Source organism: Lissotriton helveticus, chromosome 7, assembly GCF_964261635.1.
Source record: "Lissotriton helveticus chromosome 7, aLisHel1.1, whole genome shotgun sequence".
Classification (NCBI taxonomy): domain Eukaryota; kingdom Metazoa; phylum Chordata; class Amphibia; order Caudata; family Salamandridae; genus Lissotriton; species Lissotriton helveticus.
In genome coordinates, this window is record NC_136068.1 from 1,083,634,358 (window position 1) to 1,083,648,194 (window position 13,837).

Here is a 13,837-nt window from a genome sequence, read left to right on the forward strand (position 1 = left end):
GGCATTGTCGACGAGACAGCCCATTAAATGAAACACTAAACGCTGGATGGAAGTGTACCCGCGTTCACATACTGTAAACAATACAACAGCATCTCTCTCGGGTCCAGGCCGGGCCCGGAAAAGAGGCCTCTCTGACCACAAGTCCAGTAAGTATTCTGACGTGAAGATGCGGGGCTCGCGCGTCCGCTCGGAGTTCCCCACAGCGCATGCTGCGCCCAGTGTGTGAAGCAGGCTGCCAGCCCCTCCAGTCAATAAACTGCTGCGAGTGGAAGCAGATGGAACAACAGGCGAGCCGGTCCCTGGACAGCTAAACAGGAAACACCGGCCTCACGGACCGACTGCGCTCTAATTATTCCCAGAAACCCCAGCGCCTTATTTTTAGACAGGGCACACACTTCATCTTCTCGGCTCACCAGAAAACGGCAACATGCCCTCTGCGTGCAAGACCAAGGCGCACAGGTTTTCGACGCCACTCTCCCGTTATTTAGATGTCGAACATGAAACCGAGCACTATATTCTATTTACAACTTTGGAGCCGATTACAGTAATAGTAAACACAAGCACTGAGCGCACATCGTCATATCTTGCTCGCAGTTGCAAGACCGAAAAGAACACGATCGACAACCACTACATTTAAGTTATTTTTCAAGTTCAAGAGAAAGCGCTGCATCGCGAGGGAGACTGCCAAGCGACCTTACCGTCTTCCCGTTGTAGTAATACATCAGCCAGTTGGTCCCCATCCCGGGCAAAGGGTAGGCACAATACATGTTGCTGCCGTTGGCTGGTATAGTGCACCGCCTCTCACCAAGAAACACATCCACCCGCTCAGACAGAGCGGCTTCTCCTGTCCGCGGCAGCTACACATGGACCTACTCACAAAAAAAACAAGCACAAACAACCAGGGGGCAGGAGAGCAAGCACAAACAACGAGGGGGCAGGAGAGCAAGCACAAACAACGAGGGGGAAGGTGAGCAAGCACAAACAACGAAGGGGGAAGGAGAGCAAGCACAAACGAAACAGGGGTGGGGGAGAAGCACTCACCGGAGGACTCGGCAGCTTCTCTACTTCTTCCGGCAAGCACAGCCTGCGGTCCGAGACCTAAAAAGGCCTAGATCATCCGTCTTCTGCAAAGAGATGCGTAAACTGTTCCATAGATTTGTGGCCCGTGTTGTGTTAGAATTCTTGTTTCACTTGAACAAGACTGTGCCCATACCTAATCAACTTGTTCTGTAAGTACACAGGGGCCCTCCCTTGTAGAGTTCTATGCACAGTAGCCAATGTTGGTGCTGTCATGCCAAAGAGGATGATGAATTTGGTGGGAGTGATAAGGCTATACGAGCTGCCGCATTCTGAATGTGTGCCAGCCATTTGATCAAGGAGTCTGATTCTCCCAACAGCAAAGAGTTGCGTAATCTGACTGGCTGAGACTTACTGCCCGGACATTCAAGGATCTTTGCTCAACAGGGAGCTACGGTAGTAGTTTTCGAACTCCTTTAAGTAATGAAAAAAACGTTAATGCCAGCCTGGTCTTATGCACTGTCAATGATAAATCAATGTCAAAGAATACTCTTAAGATTTCTGGCCCCCGTAGCAGCGGTCTGTGGAAAGTTGGACTGAAGGGGCCACAGGCTGTTGGCAGTGTCTGTGGGATTTTGTCACTCAACACAATACCTCTGTTTTAGTCTCAATGCATTTCAGAGACTTCAGAGTCAGCCATTCCATAATTCTATGCATACATCGCTGGAAGTGGTGATACGGTGCCAGCATCTTGGAATGGATGGATGTTTTCATATGGGTATCATCAGCAAAGTTCATGAATGCTGTCCCCTGCTATTCCCTGTTGGCGGATTAACCAGCCCAAAACCCTCAAATAGACATTAAATAGAGTGCAGACCCCTGAGATACCCCCTGCTCCACACACATGAATTCTATGGTCGGAGATGAATAGCCTGGCTCTATTATCGAAATATAATGCACACTAGCCCAATTTTTTGCCCCTTATGCCAATTTCCCCTATCATCGACATTAGTATCTCATGGGAGACCGTGTTAAATGCGGTCAACAGATCTAATAATACCAGGACAATAAAATTCCCCTTGTCGACTGCTATCCTCAGGTCATCTAAAACTGAGACCAATGTGATCACGGTACCATGCAATGGATGAAAGCCTCACTGAGCTGGTTGCAACAGCTCATTATTTACTAGATGGTCAACTAGAATGGAATTTACACTTGGAAAAGGAAGCAGGGAAATAGGCTTATAATTACTCAGGATCTAGGGGTCAGCTGTTGGCTTTTTTAGAAGTGGCCCCAAGTGCTTTCACTTTCTGGCAACCAACCCCAGGAGCAAAGAGACTTTGTACAGAGGCTGAAGCATTTCCAATAGTATCACATCCTTGGTGTGTCGCTGAGACAGCCCGATGTAATATATAACGCTATTTAAGAATATCTCGATTCAGAAATCAGACCAAACGTATCCAGGATCGTTATCCTCATTCTTTCTTACTCACCAAAAGGTCCTCCACACTGCCATTTAGATCAGAATATCCATAGTTTTGGGAGGCACTTCCTCCATCTCATTCACAGAAGTTGATAAATGTGACATTGTTAGTAATTCTATAGTAATTTTTCTCTTAAAAAATGCCACTAAATCATTGCAAAGTGCTTGAGAATGTGCAATGGGAATGTAGCACTCGCTGGATCAGTAAAGGTGCACATGATATCAAATAACTTTAGGTGGGTTAGTTGCTGAAATAATCTCATTAGCGTAGTAACTAGCTTTAGCAGTCACTATAAGCTTTTTATAAGTCCACAAGGCTTTATTAAGTTCAACTTTAGCCTCTGGGGCATTAATCTCCAGCACTTCTCCCCTCTTTTCCATTCAGTTTTTGCTCTTCTCAGTTCCTGATTATACCAGGGAGAGGATGGCCGATTTCTTAAACACACTGACCTCATTGGTAATACTTTATCCACAGCCCTCATTATCCATTGGCCATAAGTCTCTACCATGGAATCTATTGACATAGCTCCCGTAAGCTGCAGAAAGACTCCTTTACCTGCCTGATTGCCTTCTCTATGTCCAGTTGCCCCCAGGGGTGGTTTAGAATAGCCGGTTGTTTTCCCCGCTACACTGTCTTCTTGGCCCACGCACCCAGATGTTAAAATGTATCAAAATGGATTGGACCAAACCTGAGGCACTATTGAACCTTCAGTAATTAGGTCCTATCAAATCTAAAGTTTGTCCTGCACTAGGTGTAGGGCCTTTTACTTGTTGTAATAGTTCCGTTTTCTCAAGGGAGAATATAAAATCAGCTACCTTCGAGTTATCAATCAATTCTGCACAAAAATTGAAATGCCTTAAAACCAAGAGAGTAAAATGGGCCATTGTATCTAGTGTCAAATACTCCAGAAACACATGTATTTCTGTTTGGACCTGGTGCCCTATAACAATGTAGCCCCATTAAGGAATAGGATTTCTGCTCCCAGACCACCCTTCTGTGGGAGATGAACAGCTTTATACCCAACCTGACATGCATTCTCAAGATCAAAATTGGACTCAAGTGTAGTCCATGATTCCGTAATGAATAACAGATCTAACTTCTCCAAAAAAATCTCATGAATTTCAACGGTATGCTTAGGTAAGGACCGAGCATTTATTCATTGCAAATTTATCAGTGATCCTGCTAAATCATTTAAAGTATTTATGGCCGGACCGTGCCTAGATATTAGGTCTAGTCCACTACAGTTTACTCATCTCAAGTATATATTCTCATCTCTAGCTTGCTCCCCCGGTTGAGAAAATACAGCCCACCTCCCTCCAGGAGACCAAACATTCCCACGAATACCTGAGAGGTCTATATGTTCCGGGCTGATATCTGTTTCCAGCATTATATGGATCCCAAAACCGGCAGCATGGCCGTCACTCTGCGTGGACAAGTGCGGAAGGGATTGCCTTTGGTGCAGCCATGCATCAGTCTGCCTTTAATAGGCATGGTCTTGCCTACTCATACAACTGGTAGGCTGACCCAGACGGCGGTTGCGAATCGTACCTGCCGCCTAAGAGAAAAATGGTGCTCTCACTACAAAGCCCCAAAAGAGTCAGCACTGCCAATTTTCCGCTTTAAAATTAAATGAACAATACATTCCCCAACACATTTGTTACCCTTCTTTCCCCCCTCTGCACAGGTAAACAAAAGGCACTCAGCAAAACATACATATATTATTAAAAACTGGATATGCCGAAGGATTATGTCGTTGTAGGCAGTATTCTGCATGCATATAATTGTTGGGCGACATCACTGACCACAATGTATATTCAAACTGCATTTTCAGGCGTCTTAGATCTTTTTTAACCTATGCAAGCGAGATCCTTTTCAGGCTAGGGATGTGAGAACTCCTTTATGTAGGATAAGAAAGCTATATCATTTTAAGGCTGTCGTAAAGAATACTCTTTTAGGCAATGATACGTCCGTCAGACTACATCAGTGAGGTCTCTTTCAGGATCTGTTACGAGTACCTCTCTCAGGGCTATGCCAATAGATTATTTTCCAGCTCTAAATTAGGGCACTGAAACTCTAAAGTGAACCATTTTTAGGTCTCGCACCTGGCGATTACAGCGCGAAGCGCTGTCTCGCCTGCGAGACCTATAGTTACCGGCTATGCTTTCAAGGAGACAAGAGATGGGCACGTGCAGCATGCCGTAATCGGATCAGGTCGCGCGCTTGAACACATGCTCCGACTGAACTGTTGCCGTTAGCTTTGTAGCTTTCAGTTTCGTTTACGCGCCTCCTAAAACTGGCTCCCTGGCACGACCACGACCAAGCCCCCATCCCACCCGCCCGCCCACCCGGCCAGAGGATACGTGCCCGTCAACGCGCCCCTACTGTGGCATCATAAAGTTTGTATCCATCCAAACACCCTAAAAAACAAACCTTGTGTTATGTGTACTAACAAACCGTGCGGAGGTAAACTTATTTAAAATCTATGTATATGGCATGTCGCGGGAGAGTACGGGGGCGTCAACGGGGAGCAGAGATGCATCGGTAGGTAGATGCGGCACTGTGATTACGGGGGGGGCTCTGCGGGATCGGTGGTACCGGCGACAGACAGGAGCAAGTGGCGGATGGGGCAGCAGGCAGTGGCGTAGGTGCGCTCACCTGGACGGGGCCAGCAGGCGAGTATCCCCTGTGGGTTGATGTGGGGGCACTCTCCCCGGTAGGGGATCCTCAGAGCTGGGGTGCCGGCATGGCCCCCTACCCTCCTCTCGGCTTCTAGGACAGACAAAGGGCATTGAGCACACTTCCTGCTCAGGAGCTTCCAGCTGACACGGGAGGAGGGGGGGAGGGAGCTAGAGGCAGAGGAGGAGCTGGGGGAGGGGACCTCAGTGCTCGGCCACCCCCTGCACCCACCTCCACAGACACAGGCGCCATGTGACTAAGAGGAGGAGGAAGCACGTGCTGCCGCTTCACGGCCTGTGGGAGGGAAGGAAAATAGAAGGCAGAGAGGACGAATGCTGCAGCCAGAGTGACCGGAGCCAGCAGACAGGTTCTGTGTCGCTACCAGGATTGGCTGTGCAGCTAGATTTCAAGGTTGACAGACTCGTGGAGGCTTGGGTGTGTGGCGACAAGTTTATTGGTATCACCGTGCCCACAATGGCACAATTCAAAACAAGCATTTGCAATGTAATAGGTTTCGCAGCTGTTAGAGTTTGAGCCACTGCCATTGTAAATGGCAATGCCTTTTATTTATGTGTTGGTTTATAAAACGTAAATAAAAGGCATTGCCAATTATAATGCCAATGGCTCAAACTCTAACAACTGCGAGACCTATTGCATTGCAAATGCTTGTTAATGTTTCATTGAGCTTTCTTGGGTAAAACGACCTTTCCCTAGCTGGAATTTAAAGCTGTTATTGAACCACTTTGAATGTTTCCTTGAGCTTTCTTGTACGGTGCTATGTCTGTTTAAAAAAGCTAACCAGGTTTAATAAATCAAATATTGGCAATGAAGCTCTGACTATACTAGGTCTGGTGAATCCTTATTCTATCTTTGCTTCTTCCACAGGAACTAGTTGTGGCTCTCAGCCACTTGGTGGTTCAGTACGAAAGCAATTTCTGCACAGTTGCACTGCAGTTCATGGAAGAGGAAAAGAGCTGCCCCCTGCCCTCTCCTGCAACTACAGGTAAATGTCCATACCCGTTTATCTCCGCAACTGTGAGTAAGTGTTCTCTCCTGCAACCCTTGATAATCATCCCCAGCAGTCCTGCCCGCCATAATCAGCAGCTTGATGTCTTCACCTACCCTCTTTTGCACCCACCAGGAGTGTTCCCTGTTTGTCTTGTCCGGGAACCACAGGTTAGTGAGTTCATCTCTTGTATCTAAATCCCATTCAATTGTTGTCCCTAACCAGTTTTCTACAGCAATTACTTGTATCTGCTGTTCACCTGAGCTGCCCATGAGTCACAAGTATGTGTGCACACGTCTTTCTCATGCAGTATAAGTTCAGATTGTCTTTCGGCTAATGTCATTTTTGTTGTGATCTCGTATCACGTCTCTCCCTCAAACCCCAGCGCAAGCATGGGTACCTAATGTAGAACCTGTTTTTAAGTAAATAATGGACTCTTCATTTTGTTCAGAGACTGGGAGTTTGACTCCTGTCCGGGATGGGCCTTCCACCCCACGCCTTCGTTCTGTAAGCTCCTATGGCAACATTCGAGCAGTCACCATGCCCCGAAACCTGAACAAGTCTCTCCAGAACCTCAGCTTGAATGAAGAAGGTAAGACTCTCTTACTTTGATTTTGTCTCTCCCCTCAACTATCACCTGCGTTGTCTCTTCTCTCTCCTTGTCTTTAATTTTGCCTTCAGCATGGCCATCAATATCTCTTCAACCCACCTCTAGGCCATGCCTGTACCTTTTGTTCTCTATCATAAACTGGGGCTGAAGATCTTTTTCAAATACTTATGTTTTTGAGGTTTGGCGATAAATGAAATGAAGTTTCAGAACTAATACATGCAATATTAATTGTAAAAATTGTACCAGTAATACTTTCAGACATGATATTGCCTACATTATTCACATTACTGAAAGTCATGAGTTAGTACATCCAAATATTGACAATGATAGAAGTTTAGGCTCTGATTCATTTAAAAGGGACTTGTTATTGTCTACATCTCAATCAGTGATCAGAAAGTGCTTATCGCTGGCTAGTGCGGGAAATCTGCTTCAAGCATTGTTGATCTGTACACGAAAGATGCTTCTGCGCTTCTTTGGATGCAGGCAAATATTTAGTGTCAGAAGTGTACACCTAGGATGATGTCAGCACTGTCTCTATCAGCCAGTGAGGGTTGGGCAGCATTCCTGCAGTAAATCTATCTGTCAGTGGGTTTTGAGTAGCATTCATGCCTATCTCTTCTGGGTTTACTTCACTTTCCTGTGCTCTGATGGACGATGCATCCTGGCGGGTATCCTTGCTGTTGGTTAATCATGTTTTTCTCCCTTTGCCCTTTAGCGTAGGTGGCAAGTCCTCTAAGATTTCCTGATAATCCTTTGCTTCATTCAGCAGGGAGTCCAGGATTCTATTTGTACTATGTTTTATCCTGTTCTTTATTTTTTTCCCTTGTAAGGAGTCAATGTGAAGTAGCAGAGGGGGCCTGTACTCTGGTGTGGTCATAATGGATTCGTAATCCCTGTTTACTGTTTTATCGGTTTCAGGCCTTGGGTTTGCGGTGCTGACTCGTTTCCTCTTTTTTGCTCGCAGGATGCTCGTTGGCCTTTTCCCCAGGTAATCTGAGCACCAGCAGCAGTGCCAGCAGTACCCTTGGAAGCCCAGACACAGACGAGTACATCCTGTCCTTCGAGACAATTGACAAGATGCGAAGAGTTAGCTCCTACTCCTCGCTGAACTCCCTGATAGGTGAGAGCACGCATTGTCCTCAGTGAACTCAGTTAGATCAATGCACGCACAAGCTTGTTCTCGTGAACTCACTAGCATCAATGCACACATGCTACATCTGAACTCACTCATGAGCACACAGGCTGTAATCTCCCAGCTCGCGATGTGAATGTGCATGCTATTTGCTCCCGAAACTCACTGCTATGAGTGCAATGCAAACCTCTATGAACTTATTAGTATGAGCCTAAGCACACACATCCACTCTGAACACTGTGGATGCGCAAACACACTGTTCTCTTTGAACTCCAAGACATGTGTGAAACTCATCAGGTCTCTGAAGTCAGCAATCAGAACTATTCTCTCTGAAATGTCATGAGAGCACGCAAGTACGTACACCAATCTGTCCCTAAATCCTGGAACACAAGTGTCCAGTTCATTCTTTCCCCAACACATTCATTGAAATGAGGGTGTTCCTTCACCTTTGAGCTCGTCGATATGTTGCTTACATGCTGTCTTACTGCAGTGGTTCAAGCGCGCGCGCGCACACTATGGTCTCACTGAACTCACACTCACTACTCTCTCTGAACCTCAACCTAGCAATATATCTTTGCACAGTTTATGCTTTTTTACACTACAGAGAGAGCATACTCTAAATTTTATTTTTGAACACACTCATAGTTCCTCTTCTTATACATATTTTTTCTTGATCTTTTCCTCGTATATTTTTTCAAGTGGTTGTAGATGTGTGGGTTATCTATTCTGTTGGGACCCATGCTGGGCCACTATTCAAATTAGTAGGGTAGGCTTCTCCCTCTAGTAGAGTGTGTAGCTTTAGGGCCTTTAGGGCGCATGTGAAGTTGAGCCATGTGTGACTATGAACTATTATGGCAAAAACACTGTTCCCTCAGGATATATTTGTGAATGTTTTAATCATTTATTGAAAGAGGCTAGGATTACTCAGATCCAATTAATGTTCCCCAAGTCAGAAAGGGCCTTTGGGGGGTGTGTGTATATATATGTCATAAGGAAAGCAGTGCAGCCACTCAGTCGCAGAAGGTGAGAACCGTTATTATATACTGTGAAAGGGTAAGAACACCTATTCACAGTGTGGGGTTGCACTTGTAAACAAAGACTAATGTTCTGTTAACGTTTCTTAACTCCAGTGAATGTACACATCCGCGCTTAGAGATAATTCATTACAGTCCATGACTGTCTGTTCAGTTAATATCAGTGTGTCTAATTGTACAACGATGTTCTTGTGTATTTTTCTACAGCGTATGTGCGTGCCTGCTATCTGTTTGTATGACAGTGCCACCTAAATGCAGTGTCGGGGTTAGTGTTTCCCAGAATAGTGTAATGGTAGTCTTGCCTGTAGTATAGATGCAGTCTCAGCGCCAGGATACCCTTTGGGTGGCAGCCGCGCTTAACAAATAAATACATACATACATACAGTGTTGACCTCGAACTGTGAGGTAATATTTCATTCGAGACCAGATACAAAACAGCATTTCAAAATGCAGCCAATAAGAAAGGACGGATTAAAAAATTGAGTTCAAAAAGTTAAAAAAACATGAAAGTTAATTAAATATTAAAGTCTATTTAATCAGATAAAGTACATAAACATCAGCCGCCATCGAGGCTTTGTTACAGCCATAATGTAATAAGAAGCAAAAACTGAAAAATAGGTTATGTTTCAAATGTGCAGCAAATCAACAGAGAATCGGACAGTATCCACAGTAGAAACCCAAAAGTCTCTGCCTCAATCCCAGATTCGTAGAAAAAGAGGGTAACTTCACTGTCAGCATGAGGCAAGCAAAACTATGTATTCATTGACAAATCCCGTTTCAGTGTTTCAAAATGTCATATAAACCTATCATGTTAATTCTCTCACGCTGCTTTAACCCGTTCGCTGCAGGTGTCGGCCAAAGGCCGACGCGAGCACTACCTCCTTAGTGCTGCGCACGTACGTTGACCGACGCGGCTCCGCCCGCTTAATAGAACGTTCCGCACTGGCGCGGATCTTTCGAAGCAGTTAACGTGTTAATATTGATTCAGTCATTCTGACATATTGTCATGCAGAGGTGTCAAAACAAACTAGGTACATAAGCGATAGAAAAGAATAATGAATGAATGCAATACAGTTTACTAGCAGGAAGAGCCTTGGAAAGTAACAAAAGGCTTCTTCTGTAGTTTCTTCGAAAACAGCAGATCGTTACTACATTTCAATGACAATAGCTTCATGTTAGTTTGTGCATATAATTCAAATGTAAAATATCTTCCAGATATGAATACCCGAATCTCCTTTTTATTATCTGAATATTTGTTGGCTCATTTCTAGCCTTTCAAAGCTATTGATGCATAGGGATTGAAGCAAGTCCGCCACAGATACTGATATTTAAAGATAAAATCACAAACATTGTTGCATGAATTTTGTGACATATTGATTCATCTGCAACAATTTTGGAATAAGAATTGGAATATTTTATTGGAACTTGGCCTGCTGACTGTTTGCTGAAGAAATACAATAATAAATTGTTGATCTGGACATTACTATAAGACGTTCCTTTCCATTTTTGCTATTTCATTTTGAGGATTGTGGCCAGGAGCGGTGGACTACAGAGAGTTGAGCGTCTTCTTTGGAAACTTTGAAGAAAGTACTGAACAGTGACTATAGTGCACACTTTTTTTGTCTTCACTGCCTTGCTTTTGGTACTAGATATTTAAAGATACCTCATAAGAGTGTCAACCTCTCTATACCATAGGACAACTTTGCTATGAATGTGTTTTTTTAACACTTTTTTTCCACTTTCAGATCGTGCTACTGCATTTGTTGTACTTGTTTTGTTCTTCCACAACTTATTACGTTTCTTTACAAAAATTCAGATTAAATATTTGCATATTTGTACAACTCAGACCTTTTCTTGGACTTATTTTTTACGAAATATTAATTAAAATTGAGTTGTCCTAGCCTCTTATAAAGGTGTTTAAACCAATCACAAATATATCTATAGCGAAAAATGCGTTTAGTACAGTTTACCCAGGTTCCCTCTTGAAATGCAGGTTAGCCCCTATGTGTACACTTAAATGATGTGGGAACTAATATGGAGCACAACTCATTTTTCATTTTAGGTGTTTCCTTCAATAGTGTTTACACACAGATCTGGAGGGTACTTCTTCACTTGGCCGCAGACCCCTTCCCAGATGCATCCGACCTGGCAATGAGAGTGCTCAACAGTATCGCCTACAAGGTAGGTCGTTATCAAAGCGATTAAACACAATTTTCATGGGAAACACACTTTTATCCACGGGTTAAGGGAACAAATTTAGCAACCGGCCCACCTCTTCTGATACTAAATATTTGGCGTTGTGGGTAACAACTCAATGAAAGTTCTCATGTTAGCATTAGACCCAACATTAGTTGTAGTTTATTCATCCTTTTTGCAGCACTGTGTTCTTGAATGGAAAATAGCTTGCACTGTGTAGTGGGCCTCTACTTTATATGAATGTACTGTTCAATTGCTCCTCACTTCACTAAACTAACATGCCAATCCGACCTTGAAAATTCAATGTCTAAGGGGCCAACCACTTTCCCACTATTAGTCCCTTATGTGCTGCTGTTTCTTTAGTGGCTTTAGAAGCAGCTTCTCAGACAACCATCACTGAAGGATAAGAAAATCCTGATGAGTGATAATTTCAAGGTTGTATGAGGCACTGTTCTGCTCTCCTCTCCTTAGCACAATTTCACCCATCGCTGCCAGGTCAATAGGAGGTCAGGAATAGTCTTCATTGCTACATATAATTTCTCACTATGCCAGAGTGTATTGCTGACTCTCATATATCTATAGAGTTTTTGGAGTGTAAATATTTATTTACTACTTGTTTTTTTTTTTTATCTGTATAAAACACTGCATGCTGCAGTTAGTCTTGCACTAAGCACTTTATGGGAGTATACTCTTTTGCTGTGGATGAAAGTATTCATATAAAATCATGATTTTCAGTACACTTGCAACCTCCTTTGTCCAGTGAGATGTTAAAGCCGTACTAGCTTGCTGCCCACTGGTAGTCCTAAAACACCACTCGTGAGCAGTAGTTATAATGCGCGGTCATATGAATGATACAGTGAGTGTGGGAAAGTCATCCTTTTTGCCCTGATCACCCCCGTTTTTTTTACGAATACTGTTCGTAACTGACTGAATGTGCCATAGGCTCAGCTGACGAGGGCCAATGCTCTGAATAAAAGGTATATGGTAAATAGGTGTAATTACAAATGGTACTGATAACCTTTATGTACGCCCCTAGTATATGGAGGGCATGTAGATTTAGAGGCCCAGCGGATTTAACACACTTAAGTGTACACTGCTGTATTGCCTGCTATCATTTTAAAAGTACGCTCTTCTTTGCAAGCCGCTTTTAACTTGAAATTATATGCAAATTCCACTTTGTATTAGAAGGACATTCCAAAGTATTAAACTACCTTTTTTTCATATGTCATCCCTAAGGTCTACCCTAAGTGCCACCAGGTTATGGTGCCATGTAGAAATAAGCAGGGACATTTTAAAAGATATTTTATATGCTCTGGTAAGGGAAAAACTGCCATTTTCCCCATTGTAGCATTTTAGCTCCATAGGCTAACATGGAAATACTTTAATAAAGTATAACTATTGACAGGAGTGAGATTAAATAATGTTTCAACTACTTAAAAGTTTGGTAATGGGAAATCCAACAACTTGCCACTGTTGACTTTATCATAACTAGTACAGAAAAGAAGTCATGGAACTTTCTTTTCTGTGAGCAAAAATGCATACTTCTAGCAGCCTCTCCTGATTGGCCAATTTTGAGTCAAACTGTTTTGATGAAGTGATACGTGGCCTGCATAGAGATGGAGGTTATCTGGTGGGTGAGATCTGAAGCTACAGAGAAAAGGTCAGAAGGGGGCTGGGTAAAAAACTGATCTTCAAAGAGAGCAGGAAAGTAAGGCTGCAAGCCAGGCCTACCCCCTCTTCCTGTACCCCGAGCCTGATTTGGAGCCCCAGAAATTGAATTTACAGGAGGTCAAGCAGGGAAGTGTTAAGGGAAATGAGCCACACCAGTAGGTTGGCTTATCCAGATCCTAACACCAAGGAGAAAGTTTCTCCATTTTTAATTTGAAAGTACAGTGCTTTGTGGATTAATGATATGCCACACTTTGGACAAAGCTGTCATACTTTCGGGTGCCACCTGGGTCCTAATTGAGCAATGGTGACCACCCCAACTCCTCCAAACCCACAGTTGTCACCCGAGAGCACTGGATAAATATGGGAGAGCCTCAAAACCACTCCGGTCCACTGCTTGAACCTACAAGGAGAAGAAGGATTGTCTTGCTGGTACCCTGGCCTGCACCAAGAGTACTGCACTCTGAATGACTGCACCTTCTACACACTAAGGAACTACAGCCCTTCAGATTTTGCCTTGCTTCAAAAAGAGAAGTTGACTTCCTGAAATCAACAGGTTAAAAGAGTTCCAACTGCATAATCTCCAGCAAGAAGAACCCAGCTGACCACATTCAGTTCCAATGTACGAGGAGCAACTCAGAAACTCTGGAACCTTGGAATTTGTTTGTGGATTCTTTGAACCCCCAAAAGGAACTTAAGGATGTACCCCATGAAGTTTGGAGAACTTTTGTGAAAAGCTCCATAAGATGACCAACCGGACGTCGGGAGTCAAGCCGACTACATCGAACTGTGACCCAGCCTGGATTTCAGGTTCGTCCCACTGAAAGCTCCAGAGCTCATGACTTCCAGGAGTTGACTGGGGGCTCCCGCTGAACCAAGCCGACAAAGCTGCTGTGAATCTGGCTTGCTGAAGAGGCCCGCTCGACATCGAGAGAAAATCCTCCAGAATCGTTTCTAAGTGCGAAATGAACATTTTGACCCAGCCCTCCTGCTTAGTGTATCCAACCAGGACTC

At 44.0% G+C, this 13,837-nt stretch overlaps 1 protein-coding gene across 2 annotated transcripts in view; it reads left to right on the plus strand.

The window, feature by feature from the left end:
- RPTOR (regulatory associated protein of MTOR complex 1) overlaps positions 1–13,837 on the plus strand; it is a 2,181,859-nt gene that overhangs the window by 1,652,141 nt on the left and 515,881 nt on the right. For both annotated transcript variants that reach the window (XM_078654105.1, XM_078654106.1), the window contains exons 18-21: positions 6,063–6,180; positions 6,635–6,775; positions 7,758–7,913; positions 11,022–11,140. In XM_078654105.1, coding sequence (XP_078510231.1) covers positions 6,063–6,180; positions 6,635–6,775; positions 7,758–7,913; positions 11,022–11,140 — 534 coding nt within the window. The remainder of the gene's footprint in view (positions 1–6,062; positions 6,181–6,634; positions 6,776–7,757; positions 7,914–11,021; positions 11,141–13,837) is intronic.